We start from the raw sequence: 16142 nt of genomic DNA on the forward strand, positions 1-16142 counted from the left end.
ATTATTGTTATAATTATAAAAAATCTAAAGACAAATATGATGGCTATTTATTAAATAACAAGACCAATGGCCAGACCCCCTCCAAAAAACTTTCCAATTCAAGAAAAATGTATGAATTATGTATAGTATGTTTTTATGGTTTTTTTGCCAATCTTTTTTTACAATTAAGGTACAAGTATCTTTGATTAGGTTTTTTTTTATATTTAAACTTTGTAATAGCTTAGACTAGGGTAGATAGGTACATAATTCGTATAAGTTTAACCAAATATAATATTATATATCGTTGTTTATTATGAGATAATTACTTTGTTAATTGTAAAGTAATAATGGGTAAAATAACATATTAAATAGTGATATTTAATAGTTTAATATTTAAAATCGGTTAGAGTCATAAACTCAAAATATCTGTACCCAGCCCCAAAACATATATATATGTCAAAAAATAAACGTGTATACCTAATACCAAATATAAAACGACATAGTATCCCATTAAAATTAAATATTATAAGAAGTATAGCTATATTTATATTTTAGTACTGAATAGAGCGAGAGGGTCTCCGGCCGCAGCGCCGATTATTATGATAATACTATGACCAAAACCTTGTCCAAATTTTTACTGGTATTTTAATGTTATGCCGTAGATTGAGGCGATTGTACATTTATAGTAAATACATTTCTCTGGTAAGATTTTTCTATCTGATAGAAACGTGTAAACTACATTGGTTTTAACTTTTAATCTGCAGTAGAAAAATAAATGTAAAATTCATTGTTATTATTTTTTGACTATTTTATTTTTAAAATTTTAAATCGAAATTGCATGTTTAAAAAATGTCAGTTTCAAATGTTTAATCAATAAAAAATTTAAAATAGGTTGTGTCATTATTGGGTGACTTCTTCCTTCAAAAATTTCAATAGTATCTCTTCTTAATTCACATTTATTTATTGTTCTAAAACAATAGATTGTAAATATCTTATGGAAAAAAATGATAAATTAAAATAAAATTTGGTTATTTTGACACACATTTTCTTTTACAATTTAATGTTAAAATTAATTACCTAACGTGATCAATGTCATGGCTTCTCGTTCTTATTACTTACATTAAATGTTTGATTTTTTTTTTTGTATAAGAATGGTGGAATTTACATTAATTTCGTTTTCGTGCCAGTGAAATCATATATTTATACAAGTCAAAAAAATATACCGTTCGAATATAATGAGTGTTCAAACCATACTTTAATTATTTACTATTTTTTTTTATCAATGAAACCTAACTCTCTGTTGGATTCAAAAAAATATTAAAAAAACATATTGAATTATAATATATGATAATCATGTTTAATTTATCACTAGCTATTAAAATCAACGAATAGGTATAATAAAACTATAAAACTATAAAAACTGTGTAGATTGAAATTTGATTACATTTTCCTTCGGTGATTTTAAGTATAATATGCTTTACAGATGGCATCAGTAAATATTTATTTGAGTCCAATTTAAGTTTTTGATTTGAATTAATAACGATTGTGACGCAACATTAATCGTCCGTATTTACATATTATATTACTCGTATAAACCCGACACTAAAATCGACTACCTGTAAACCGGTGGAATGAACATGCTTTCGTAAAGCGTGTATACAGCCGCAGGACTCTCAGGACCCCACCGACCACCATCCGTCCCCATCTATCCACCCATCAGCCATCGTGCGGATCGTATATTATATTTATCATCATCATATTACACAGCCGGAATAGGAGTCGAGCACTCGAAACATAAACAATAATTCATCGGCATCGCAACGTGAATCGATTATGGGAATAAAATGTCTGTTCGCAGCGTAGATTACTTAGCTGCAACGGTCCACCCCCCTCATTGTTTATATGGCCATGGGACGGGGCCGGATCAGTGGCAGCTGCAGCGTATTTGTAGAACGCGAACCGGGGCACACGTTTTCCCTCTGCCGCGGACCCGTTACGCCATCCGCACCGCGACTATAGGCGCGTTCAAAACATTAGTCCGCGAAGGCAGAGGCACTTCGACAACAAGAACAACAAAAACAACAACAACAATAGTAATAATATTCTTACTTGGCCCGCTTCCAAGGTTATTGGCCACAGCGACGATGAGTCACCGATGCCACGTGTCGTTTTCCGACACCCCCTTCCACCCGCCAAAAAACAAACCGATCATGACCACCACCCCTCGAAGTCACCTCCTCCACCACTCCCGCCAAAAAACCCGAGCCTAAGCACCGTCGGCGACGACGCCGCCGCAGCCATTGCCGCCACCGCCGCCGAGTGAGGATAAACGGCCGACGCCCGCGACCCGCTCCGCTTATAGCTGATAGGCGTTGCGAGCGACGAGTAGGACGACGACGACTACAACGATACACGCTCTCTTGCTCGCCATCATTCGTGCCAACGCTCCGTTGACGTCCACACCTATTGCGTCGCGCCGACCGATACGCCGTCTCCTCAGTACAACGCACTCGTGGCCTAGTCCTAAGTCTCGTAAAATTCGTCATCTCCTCACGTGCTCCGCTCGAGATTTTTAGAGATGAACTTGCCGCCACCGCCACCATATCCGATGAACCCACGTGGCCGCTGCCGCTCCATTAGACGTTTCTGCCCGAGTGCCGGTAAGTGAAGAATTTTTTTGACTTTTTTTCGACTAGTTGTCTGCGTTTCACTCTCCGGTGGCATAGCTTTCGTCCTTGATACTCGTTTACAGCAAAAGACTATAACCGATTCACGTTCTGTCGATCACTGCTACAACTTTTGCCCGGTGTCCGGCAATAATAGTACTAGTAATTCGTTCGTCTGAATCAGTGTAAAATTTAATTAAATTACCGACCGGGATAATAAATCGTATTATCGATCATATACGGTTCAAACAACCCCATGCATTTTTTTACGCCATAGGGGGAACAAATCTCTTGGTAGTGTATCGAATCCGATCGTTCCGTTCCAGAAATCCTAAATAATAGTATACCGTTTGCCGAATTGTCTATAGTAACAAATAACATTGTGCAATCATCCTTTATTTATCGGTAGACGTATCGTGATTAATGTGAAATTGTATCATTACATTTTACACTTAATGCGCGCTTGTTCTTTCCATTACAAATAAGCTATGCGCACTTAAGGTTACCTAATTAAGGCTTTTAAAAGTATTTGATCACTAATTTACTACTATAAACAGATTTACTTCGATAATTTACTTATTTTTAATTTCTTACACAGTTACGATGTGAAAAAATCGTAAAACACATGTAGTTATAAGCTAAAAGATTTGTTTATTTTTATTATTTTTGTAATTACAATTCATTATAATATTAGTTATAGGTTTAACAATTATACTCATTTTTTCACACATGCATAATTATATGTGCACGAGTATAATAAAATATAAAAACATTAAATAGCTATTATGCGTAAGTGTTAAATAATTAAAATTTTCATGTTTAATAAATCATATTGTAAAATCTTAAAGAGAATATAAAAAACTTAATAAACATTTTTCATCTTGTTGAATCAGATAATTTTAATAGTTTTTTGTTTTACATGAAATGCTATTCATGCTAAATTATTTTTATTATATGTTAACTGAATATTATTTAAATGTGTGAGGATTTTCTGTATATTTTAAAGGCGTTATTGTATTTTCTACAATATATATATTTAATTATATCACATACCTAGTATTTTAATACTAAACACTACCAAGGTGTTACACTTTCGTTTTTCCGACACAGATTTCCTATGAGATTTCGTCTTTAATTTTTTCATTAGCTGCATTAATAAATTCATTAAATGAATTCTATGTCCGGGTCTTCCTTTTTTATCTTTAATTAAAAAAATGAAAATAGGGTCTTTCTTTTGAGAGAAGAGTGTCATTGCATTGAATAAGACGTGACCGAGGACGTGACAGATCTAATAGTGCGTTTCAGCGTTTGGCTAAAAATATAAAATTTAGCGTCTTTTTTATATATACTTTCACGGACTTGAGTCGTATTTCTGGGTGATACAGCCTATACATTTAGTGTGTATCTACATCATGCATGTCAAACGTTAAGTATTAACTAGGCCAAATGCCAATATCTATATTGAATAGAAAGAATACTATACGAACCGCATAGGTACAGAACTTATCGAAAAAAAATTAAAAATCTTATACGTCAAATATATTAAGGATATTGCTGAGGAATCACATATTATACATTACACATAATATGCATACCAAAATATTTCTCTCTCCAGCATATATAATTATTTATTTATTTTTAATTTTTCACAATACCTACCTATGAATATTACATAATAATACGATTACATCATAATGATTAATAAATAATAATAAAATGATTATAGTATATATTACAGAATATCTTAAATACTATAATAGTTATAAAAAATATTTGTGTATAGGCAATAGGCATATACATATATCTTATATATCTTATCATATGTTCATGTTTTAGGTTATACTTCTAATGAGATAGACCCTTAGCTTTAATCACTTAAACAAAGTTATATGACTTAAAACATTTGAGGCATCTAATGTCTTCCAAGTTGTCAAAAAGTTGTTTAGTAGTTCTGTTGTTGTGTAGCTCTATAGATTTTCACATTTGTTTGTTGTCAAATTTTTTGATTTTATACTGGACAGATAATATTTTTAAATATTGATGAATTATTTCATTCTTGTCATATCAGTAACCGGTATGCTGTGAGAATGGTATAAGTAGGGCAATATTTTGACAACGTAAAATGATTTAAATATTATATTTCATAGTATAACCACTACGACCCCACAACTGTATGCCAACAGTCCAAATCAGATTGATGATAGTTGTCTGTAGAAGTCTTATATTTACCAGGTCTAGTGTGGGATGTTTTCCAACTAATCAGAATGACTTGGTCATTTTTTCTTTGATTTTCAATTATTTATTTATTTTTAATTTTTGGCTGACCTGGTGTTTCAAATGTATGCGGAATCAAACCACATACTTAAGTATTTAACTGAACATTTTTGCGGAATTGTTGTGTGATCCTAAAATATTCGGAAATAATGTATAGTTTGATAATATCTATTTATTATTTAATTAATAATTCTAATCAGAGATGTATGTAAAAAAAAATTTTTGGGGATATTTTTGAAAATCAGTTATTAAAAAACAGAACTTTTTTTCAAATCCTTTTGTACCCATAACGTTAATACACAATAGGAATAATTTTAATCTATTTATATTCTGTTTTAGTATTTTTATTTTTATTCAAATAATATTAATTATTTTAATTTGTTAGTATTACATTTTTATTATAAAAAACAATTATTTCGGGAGGGGGGGGGGGTGTTTGAACACTTAAAACACCCTTCTATGTACATCCCTGATTTTAATTATAAATTATATCGAGTGGTTTGAAAGCTATGATTATTTATCACCTATAATTAATATAATAGGTAATTTATATTTTCAACTTACCGGTAAATTCAATGATGGGTTAAGCATTCTGAAATGAGTTGACCAAATTTAATATAGTATTTCTTAAGTTCCATTTTTTGCAGTCTACTTGGTGTGACTTATATAAAGATAAAATCGAAGGAGTAAGAATGTTGATCTTAAATAGACTTCAGGAAAAATTCAAATTTATTTAAAGAATGTCAGCTATTGCATCATAAGATCAATGATATGCTTTGAAAATAGAGTAGTTATATTAAATCATCTCTAATGTGCATGTAATAAATAGAGTCAGAAAATTATCATTTCCGCTGAATACTTAATTGATGAAACTTCCTCTTAATAAAATAAATTACTCAGAAAAAGTTCCGATGCGTCATCACTAATATTTTAATTACGCGACAATTGACATAAATACTCAATTATGTGTGAATTCGTTAAAAAAAAATTATGTTCTATCATACACAGTATACACCTAAGTAAGTACATAATATAATATTAAGAATTAGAACGGTTGTGTAGAATTTTTTATTTTGGCTGCTTTGTATACTTCATTTCACATGGTATTATTGTATTAATTAATCAATGTTTTACACATCTGTTTTGATTTTTGACAACATCAGTAAGTTATTTTTTTTACAAACTTTAATCATAATTGTGTTAACACATTTCACAAAACATTACCGAAAGTCTATGGTTCAATAGTTATTATTTGTTGATGTGTATTGTGTAGGTACGACAAAGTTGTTATTGTGTAAATATTTACTGTTGTAGTACCTATTTTGATTCATTCATTTGCGTTTCCGATGTAATAAATAAATATATTTTATAGTATTATTTTTTGAAAACAGAATACAGATTTTGTAAAACAGACTTGATATATTTGTAAAGGACTGTTGATGTTTTGATACATAGCCTATAGATACCATAATTATATATTATATTTCAGGTCCAGATAAAGGAAAGAGCCTGCTAACCACGATTCCAGAGTACATAGTTAACAAACAGAGGTAAAATTTACTACTATTCACATAAACATAACATTAAATCTAAAAAAAAACTCAATAAATATTATGTGTGGTTCTCATTTAACAATTATTTTTGGTGTTGATTCTGATACGTATTAAATCTTTAAAACAAATATATATACCAATATACAGATTATTAGGTAGGTACTTACGATTTCACTACATTATGTATATTCACGTACCTATTATATTATTATTATTGTATCAACCTAAAATATTATATATCAAGTATAATTTGAGGAAAAAAAATATTGATGGTTTTATTTTCCGAAATAAATGAAACATTCAGTATATATTCCATGATTTTATGTTAATTGAATAATCAGTTATCAAAATTCAAAATAGTATCTGTATATATATATATGTAATATGTATTCATAGTACCTAATAGTACCTATACTTAAATTATTTAATCCAAATATATTATTAATGATTTAACTTAAAATTCAAGAAAAGTACACAGATAGAAACCGTTTATAGTGATGGGTATAAATGGAGAGAGCGTACAGAGTACGAGTAATAATTACTAATAATTTCTTATTATTATATGTTATCTTTTTATGAATTTTTAATGTGGCCTCCGGCGCTAACCGATTTGTCAACTTATATAGATGATAATATACACTAGGTATTTTTTTTTTTATTATTAATTGTTTATTTTAGTGATGAATATCAGACATTTGCTTGGACAATATTACAACAGTCAATTTCTAATTTAATACAACAAGTAACTTCAGAAGACAAGGCCAGGGAAATTGCAAAAAAAATTTTACGTTTAAATATAATGCGTGGTAAAGGCTTAATTTGCAAGTATATTATGGCTATTCAGTTATCTTCGACCGATAAAACTCACATCTACGCTTTGTTTATTTCTCTTATCTATCTTGAGGTAGGTAGTTACAATTTTTTCGATAAAGTAGGATTTGTAATAAGTTTATTTTGGTACTTCTAGTTTCCAGACGTTGGAGGGTTACTCTTGGTACGTTGTCTTGAGCAGTTCAGATTTACAAATGAAACAAAAGAAAAATGTGATTATTTAACAGCAACTCTATTTATGTCATACTTGATTATTTACGAAGTAGTGAGTGTTAAATTGTGCTAACTATTTGAAAATATTCACACCAACAAGTACCTATTAATCGATACAGGTTTCACCGCTAATGGCTGTTAAATTATTAACGATGTTCGTCAAGATACCGACACAGGATTCAATTGAAGCAGCATTTGTGATTCTAAATACATGTGGACATAAAATGAATAAGGAACATAAAAATGAACTCATAAGCCTTATAAATTTAGGGTACAATACTCCGGTGTACAACATGCAGTTTGCTATAAAGGTAAAAGTGTCAACATAATTGTATTTTTATATTATTTAGTTTTTGATATTAATTTACTAGTAGGTTTCAAAATCGAATTACAGGTCATTCTTTTGTTATTTCTATGTTATGTCTTTTATAAATATACCAAACAATTTCGACAATCCTTTAATCTTAACTAGTAGTATTTCAGAATACAAATTTACATAAAATAAAACAATGGTTAATAATGCGATTGAATATAAAGTATATGTAAAGTTGATTTCTTTGATTTTGTTAAATTTAAATTGTTTTATTAATGTGAATGTTAATGAGAATTAGGGTATATAAAAAATATCATTTTTACTTAAAAATAAAACTTAAAATCTACATTAATCCAATATCTGAAATATTTAATTCGCAGTATTAGATTTATTACAACAGTATTTATCAACTAACTATAATTTTAGTATAAATATATAATATATACTGTGGTACAAACAGAGGGGTGTAAAAGGTCTTTTTCACCCCGTAGTTCAAATTTAACACACTGTATTTTATTTATACTTAACTATTATTGTTTTAGAGAAATAACATAACATTTCACAAAATCCAAAAATGTATGTCGATTTAAAATATATTATTATCTATTTAATATAATTATAAAATTAAACATGTACTCAATTTTTGCGAGGCATTAACAATTTTAGCATCCCACATTTTAAAGGTCTAGTTGCGATTTTACAACTGATGTCAACATAAATACCACATACTTTGAGAAGTTTGTAGTATTTTATATGATTTTAATTGATTAAGATGTTCAATAGGTGATAAAAAAGGTGACAAAAAGGTGATAATGGATTTATTATGACTCATTAAAAAATAATGCATTTTTATACTTAGTTTATAGTATATTATAGTTATTGCTTATAGAAATATAGAATAAAATAATATAATTTGGTTGATTATGTCATTCTTAAATATTGTTTTATGCAAACATTTGTCTGTCATAATGATGCGTGTTATGATTAATGGTAATTGATTGTTAATAACTTTTTACATTTTAGATTCGACGTATGATAAAAATAATATTGGACACTATTTCGCTTAAACATGTATTAAAATTCAAAAAGCAAACAAAAAAATTCAGAACGCCTTTTAATATTCCTTTGATAAATAATATTGATCCAGAGTATAATTTGGGTATGATTACCTACCTTGTTCTTAATACTTAATACAACAATACCAAATATTTACTTTAATATAATGATTTTTATTTTTAAAAATTAATTTTTGTATTACAGACTATTACTATTATGACCCCAATTATGCGTCTACTGAAGAACTGTACGAATTATTTCGTACACAAGTTCTAGAATCTGATGATAAAGATGAATACATATTAATGTATGATCCTGAAACCTACGGTAAAAAAAACAGTAAGTCTTTATTTTTAAAAGCTAATTAACTTCAACTTATATATTTATAAATCTAAAATTATTGTATCTATTAGGTACCTAAATATACTCAATTAGGTACCTATTATTAACCTTGAGGCCGGTGTCACATTTGCGGAATATCCGCAGCAGTCATTCTGCATCGGAATTTTCACTATATCGAAATTCATACATTTAAATACTATTGGACACATTACAGCGGAATTTCCGCACGGAAAAAATAAAATCGCTACACGTCGAGATTATTCCATCGCGGAACGTTCGCTGCGGATATTCCGCAAGTGTGACACCGGCCTGAGATAAATCAAAGTTTTAGTTTATGCAGCTTATAGAATTTAATGTATTTTTGTTGCAACGGTAATACATAAATAAATAATAATTATATGTACAATAATAACGATAATATAAAATATATATAATATATAAATACTATATAATATACATAATACCTACTGTTACTAAATTTTAGAGAAGAAAAATAGATTTGTGATTAAGTACTCGGGAAATCCAAAAATAGATAAACACTCGAAATCATTAAAAGAATTACTAAAAATCATACTGGACTCATCAACATTTAAGTATGAAAATTGTGCTTCGCAATTGATGCAAGTTAAATTGAAACCTGGCCAAGAAATGGAAATTTGCGTTTTGTTTTTTGAACTTTGCTTTGAGCGTAATTCATATAGTGAGCATCTTGGACATATTACACAAGTAAGATTTAATATGCATTTGTATCAATTATTGTTTACTATACTTAATTTGAGTTTTATTATTTTGTAATCTTAAAAATTGTAATATAATTTTAAAATGAATGTAATATAATAGTTTTAAATTTTGAATTTTATTAATTGATATTACTGTGAAAATAAAAATAATTATGATCAATTGTATAAAATATTTAAACTATTTCATAATCGGTTAAATACAATTATTTTAATTTGAACCATTTAATTACAGTATACAACGAAATTAAGAATATAATGAAATATAATACAGATACCTAAAATTGTTGAAAATAACTGATAACCTTTCATGTATTATATTATCTAAGTATGTTGTTTTTCTTTTAGATATTTTGTCAGCTAAACAGATTTTTAATTGGACCACTTGAGAAATTGTTTGTTGACACCTACAATATTGTCAACAGTTTCGACACGATAAAATTACATAATATTGCAAAATATTTTGCTCAACTTCTGTACAGTGATGTAATTTCTTGGAAGGTTTTGTCAGCTATACAACTGGATGAAGTTGAAACAACAGCTTCTACTGCTGATTTTGTCAAGCATTTGTTTCTCGAGTTGTACGAACATATGGGACAAAAACAATTGAATGAACGCATTGAGGATCCGTAAGTAAAAATTTTTCAATAATTATGTTTTTTGCTCCACAGGAGTGAATTACGTTATGCGTATCTTGCTGTTATCTCTTAATAATGCATTTATTCAAATTCTGGTATTGGAATTTTAAACAGCATTTTCATTTACTTAGATATTTTATGCCATTTAAGGAGTGTGGATACAAATTTTTTTGATATTTTTTACAGTACTTTTAAACAACCACCATATATTAAGAAATGTTAATAGATCTAAATCAATACCTATTCAAATGATTAATTTCCGAGTTATTAAACTCTATTTACCAAAAATAATTCTTAATATAATTCTTAATTGTGCATTAAATATAAAATCAGAATAGATCAAATTGATATAATCGGTTTTTAGTATAGTGCTTATTATACTCGAACAATTTGTACAAATTATAAAATTTTTATATTATATTATAAATGATTATAATATTGTTTAATTATTGTAATCCACATATATTTAAAGTTTTATCATTGATACCTACTTACAGTTTCATAATTGAGAACTTGTTTTAATTTTGAATTTGGTAAATAAAAATCTGCTTAATAATTAAAATGTGGTTATAATTTTTTAAAAAAGGACTATTGACAGAAAAAATGTTATAAATGGTATAAAATTATAAGTTTTTTTAAATGTACTCTTTAAAATTCTGAGAGGAGTAATTTCATTTTTTTAAAAATGATTTTAACGGACGGGGGGGGGGGGGTAATGCTAATTTGAGGAAAAGCAATAATATCGAGATCTTTCCCCTCTTTAAATAATATTTAAAAATTCCAATTGCTACAATTTGAATAAACTACTTATTAAAAGAAATTTGTAAAAAAGAACACTTGGTAAATGATCCAATATATGTTGAATTAAGTTTAAAAAACGATTTCAAAATTCATTATTTCAGTTCTTTAAAAAATGCGTTTGAAGGAATTTTTTTTGGAAATAAACATTACAACCCAAACTTTTCCATTGAATTGTTTTCATCTATTGGTTTGGTTGGCTTGATGTAAGTCTATTAAATTTAAAATGTAATATTTTATTTTGATAATTCTTCGTTAAATTTTTAGTGATACATTCGAAAACTCATTAATTTTCTAATCCAATTAATAATTTTGAGTGGCTACAATCGTTGACATTGGGTATTTACATATTGGCTGCAAAAATTACGTACAACGATTCAACTTCATCTATTCACTTGTTAAAATGTAACTGAAGTTTTTTTTATGATATAATTAACTTTTATAGTACAAAATATATTTACTTAATTTTAAAGTTATTAGTTAGAGTATTTTCTAGGCTAGTTACTGAACTATAATAATTATAAATAAAATGCTTTAAACATATTTTTATTGTTAATAAACAATTTATGCTACACATTTTAATTATTGTAACAAGGAAAATAAGGTAGATTACCTATATTTTAAATAGTATATTTGGTTTGAAAATTAGTTAATTTAAGTACCTTGATAAGACAACTTTTCTAAGTAATAAGTTCATTTTCCTTTAAATTCTACGATGATTAGTCATGTTAAACAATCCATTGATATAATATAATATTTGTACGGAGATAACGGGTTTTGTTATATAAGCATAAAATAAGATTTTAATAATTAATAGTACCTACCTATATCAGCTTAATTTGTACTACGCATAATATCGATAATATTTTATGATATTTAAGTTTGATGTTATAATCAAGTAAATTATTCATTATTGATAAACAATTTATTTAATTATAATACAGTTATTTGTCAAAACACATTTACATTTTTTTTTTTTTTGCTATTGTGAAATATAATAATAATTATTGTTAAATAAAAACTGCTAAGATTACACTTTTATTAATTAAATAGAATAAACAAAAAATACAAAATGTAAAACTATTTCGTACTTATATACTCATAAATTATAATAAATTAATACATTTTTGAACTTTTAATCTTTTGATGGTAACTTAATTCAAAAACAATCATTAAGGACACAAATTACCTACCCTTTTCTACTACCCAGGATCCAGGTGTTTTCAGTACATATAATCAGGTAAACCAGTAGTATTAATACGTAGTACATTTTGTAATCTCAACATTGTACTACAGTGTCGATACTCGATATGGTTAAAACGTATACGTTGACATTAAGATGTAGTTAAAACGTACTTTTCCATCACAACACACTGTCACTAAATTTTTTAATGAGTAGCAAGTGTGCATTAGTGGTCATTGTTGGTAATTTAGTATCAAATAATATTTTAGTTATATTAACAACGATATGAAGTTGCATATGAATTTTAATATTTTACCGGGATTATTAGGTAGGAGGATGGATGAATATTGATCTTGCTTCTCAACAATTTCAAAATCATCAAGTCGCTATTGTCAACAATTTATTTGTATAGCACGTGACTATAGTCAATAAGTTTATTTGTTAGGTGATACCGACCGCACGTGGACCTTTTACTTAGGTACACGCGACCACGTTATTGCACAGATGTAAATTGTTGACTTTGGTTTTTTTTTTAAATGAACTCGTGGCATCCATTTTTAACGAGTTATAATTTATTATATAGGTAGTACCTATCACCAAATAAAACATTTGTACAGTCTTTAAAAGTCATTTACAATATACGTTTTATTACTATTGTGTGATCCTTTCAAATCTATGGCGTAGCACTAAAGAAAGTCTGGTGCCGTCCTCGATCGATACGTAGGTACAGTTCATAAATACTATCAAGCGGTAAGTACGAGAAGGTCAAAGGGTAAAAAAAGGTAATACATTAGAAACTCTTATAGGTACCTATTTATTATCAAATATTACTTTTTCAGTGACCTTTGAGGCCAGAAGAATAATTTATATTTTACGATCTAAAGTGTATTAGTTTTCTTTTAACAATTACATATAGGTAAAATTTATTAAAAAAAAAAACAATTTTATAAAAATGTATTGATTTTTTAAAATGAATACAGAAATGAATACCTACCTTTTTTCGAAATAATGAAGTAGTGTTATAGGTAATGTCGTTTCAATACTCTATCGATCATTAATTATAAAAATAATCAGACCATGTACAAGTCAAATATTTTGGTTAAGGTTTTAAAATACATTTGGTCAATTCTCGGTATAAGCCCATGTTATAATATTAGAAGTAAATACCCGACATTAATGTTCACTAACCGCGTGATAGATTACGAAGTCCCTTTTTTATTAACAATATACCAACTTCTCCTGGATAGTTTATAGCACATATGCGTATTTACGTTACTATGTATGCGGTGGACAGGTAATTGATAGGCGTGGTTCGAACTTCGATACTTCACTTAGAGTTCATGTCATTTCCCCCTTTTCTCTCGAATTTGTAGAGGTAATTGTGAATTTTACTGAACGCTATTAAGTTAGGTGTGAAAATGGCACTAAAGGTAATAGTTAAATAATTGCGTAATTAGTTAATTAATCAACCGAACTAAAGTTTCATTAAACATTAACGAAATAATGAAATACAAGTGAGAAAAATATTTAAAATATATAATAACAGTGTGTACTTGAAAGCTTAAACTGCAGTATATAGAATATAAGTGTAGGTAGGTAATTGTGAAAGAATATGTTAATTTAATGTATTTAATGTAATTATATTTATTGAATTATAAATTTATAAATAATAATCTATAGCTGGGTTGCATAAACAATTACCTATTGAACATTGAACGAATTAAATGATTTTTTTATATACATGACTCAGTGGCTCATAATTGATCCAGTATTGAATTTTAATCAATCTACTTTTCATATAAAATATACAATTAACAGACATATGTTAACGACGTATTATTTCAAATTTAATATTTTAAGAGAATGTCATTATTTACATTACATACACACACATACATGCCCACACACTCATGCATATAGATGTATATCTATGTCGAATTTACTTTTTTATATATAACTACATTCGAGGGGAATTTGCGGGCGTCGTTCTAGTAAATACGGTTTGTACCTTTTTAATAGTCGATGTTATTCCGCAGACCATTGAATCTAAAATTCGTATACTGTAAAATAATTTTCTAATTTTCTAAAAATATAAAGGCACATATTTTTTAATATAACATTTTTTCTTTATTATTCTATATCCGTGTCAATGTTTTGTATGATTTATCTTTTAAATATTTTAAGTGTAAAGGAGGGGGGGGGTGACATTCAAGGTCATCGTAATGAAATATATAATTGTTAATTTAGAATATCATGTGATTTAATAGTAATGTTTTATAATTTTTTTATTATCACTTAAAACAAAGAGTTGTTATGTTATTTTATGTATAAGTTGGCATCAAATTTGATCAGTTTACAAAGTGTGATATAAAAATGAATTAACATAAAACGTATCATTTATTTTTAAGGGAAACCCTATAAACATTTTCATAATTATATTTTAATGATATATTGTAGTTAATATCTAATAATGATCATAATCAGTGGTTATTTTAGTAATTACAAGGGGTTGGGTGTTGTCAGATCTCCAGAAATTTCTAGAATTTCTTACAAAGGACTTAAAATAAAATAAACTGGCATACTTAAAATAATCGTAAGTACCTACAATAGTTGACATAACTATCTTAAAAGTGTTTAGAAAAATGCACTCATAAATATTTTATTTCATAGTACAAAAATAAAATTTAAAATGTCTAAATTTATTTATTTAAATAGTTAAATATATTATAAACTTGTATAAATAATATTCACAATTATAATTAAATAAAGAACATAAATACTTGAAGTCACATTGATCAATATAGTTCTTTAGAGTGCATTCATTGATACACAATCAATGTCAATCATTTTTATTATAATATATTACCTATCAAATTTCCTATACTGAATGCATCTCAAATTAAAACCTGTATTATTTATCAAATGCGTCCACAAAAAATTACTTTATCAAAATATAGCGCCAATGACCGTTGCAGTGTGTTTCACATTTCATCTAGCATAAGACAAGTAATATTTCAAGGAGACGAACTGAATTTTCAAATGTCTTTATTCTTAGGTTTTAAGCCATATTGAAATTAATTAATTGTAAACTATTTTAACACGAAAAATACGATGTTCCTTGTTTTCTTATCATATTAAACTGATCATACTCATTGGTAACGAAGTCAATATATTACAAATTAGCAGGTAGCTAATAATTTAATTTAAAATAAAAATTTAAAAAAAATGTTAATTTAATATTTTAATAAAATGAATAGCTGCATAAACATATACCACGTCACTGGTCACCAAAGACTGTGGTATAAACTAAAATAATAAATTATATAGGGGCCATTATAATAGGTAGTATTTGTGTATTGTTAGAGATAACAATAAATTGACGCACAGGGAATAAACAAATATTATTAGCGATACTAACGTGGCCGCACTTCTCTAATAAAAAGGTACGATACAGATAACAGGCGCACTTGAGCAAGGCCCTAATTTGCTTTCCATTAGCGGCCACCAAATCGCCTATTAAATTAACTCTATACTAGCATAATATTTTTATTTTGAAAAT

The 16142-nt window shown here is 27.7% G+C and overlaps 1 protein-coding gene across 1 annotated transcript; it reads left to right on the forward strand.

Annotated features, from left to right (window-relative positions):
* Nucleotides 1-2278: 2278 nt before the first annotated feature.
* Nucleotides 2279-11872, forward strand: LOC114127535 (pre-mRNA-splicing factor CWC22 homolog). Its single transcript, XM_027991798.2, has 11 exons — nt 2279-2639; nt 6409-6469; nt 7151-7376; nt 7440-7568; nt 7636-7827; nt 8853-8988; nt 9090-9224; nt 9712-9953; nt 10313-10593; nt 11505-11606; nt 11668-11872. Exons 1-11 carry the CDS (start codon nt 2558-2560, stop codon nt 11696-11698), a joined length of 1617 nt encoding a protein of 538 aa, XP_027847599.2. The 5' UTR covers nt 2279-2557; the 3' UTR covers nt 11699-11872.
* Nucleotides 11873-16142: the final 4270 nt, after the last annotated feature.

Source organism: Aphis gossypii, chromosome X (assembly GCF_020184175.1).
Source record: "Aphis gossypii isolate Hap1 chromosome X, ASM2018417v2, whole genome shotgun sequence".
NCBI lineage: Eukaryota > Metazoa > Arthropoda > Insecta > Hemiptera > Aphididae > Aphis > Aphis gossypii.

What these genes read in the sequence shown, in the direction of transcription:
- LOC114127535 (XM_027991798.2), top strand. Translation starts at nt 2,558, where the DNA reads ATGAACTTGCCGCCACCGCCACCATATCCGATGAACCCACGTGGCCGC. An exon ending in ACTTGATTATTTACGAAGTA is followed by an intron (nt 7,569 to 7,635) that starts GTGAGTGTTAAA and finishes TAATCGATACAG; the next exon opens with GTTTCACCGCTAATGGCTGT. An exon ending in TGATCCAGAGTATAATTTGG is followed by an intron (nt 8,989 to 9,089) that starts GTATGATTACCT and finishes TTTGTATTACAG; the next exon opens with ACTATTACTATTATGACCCC.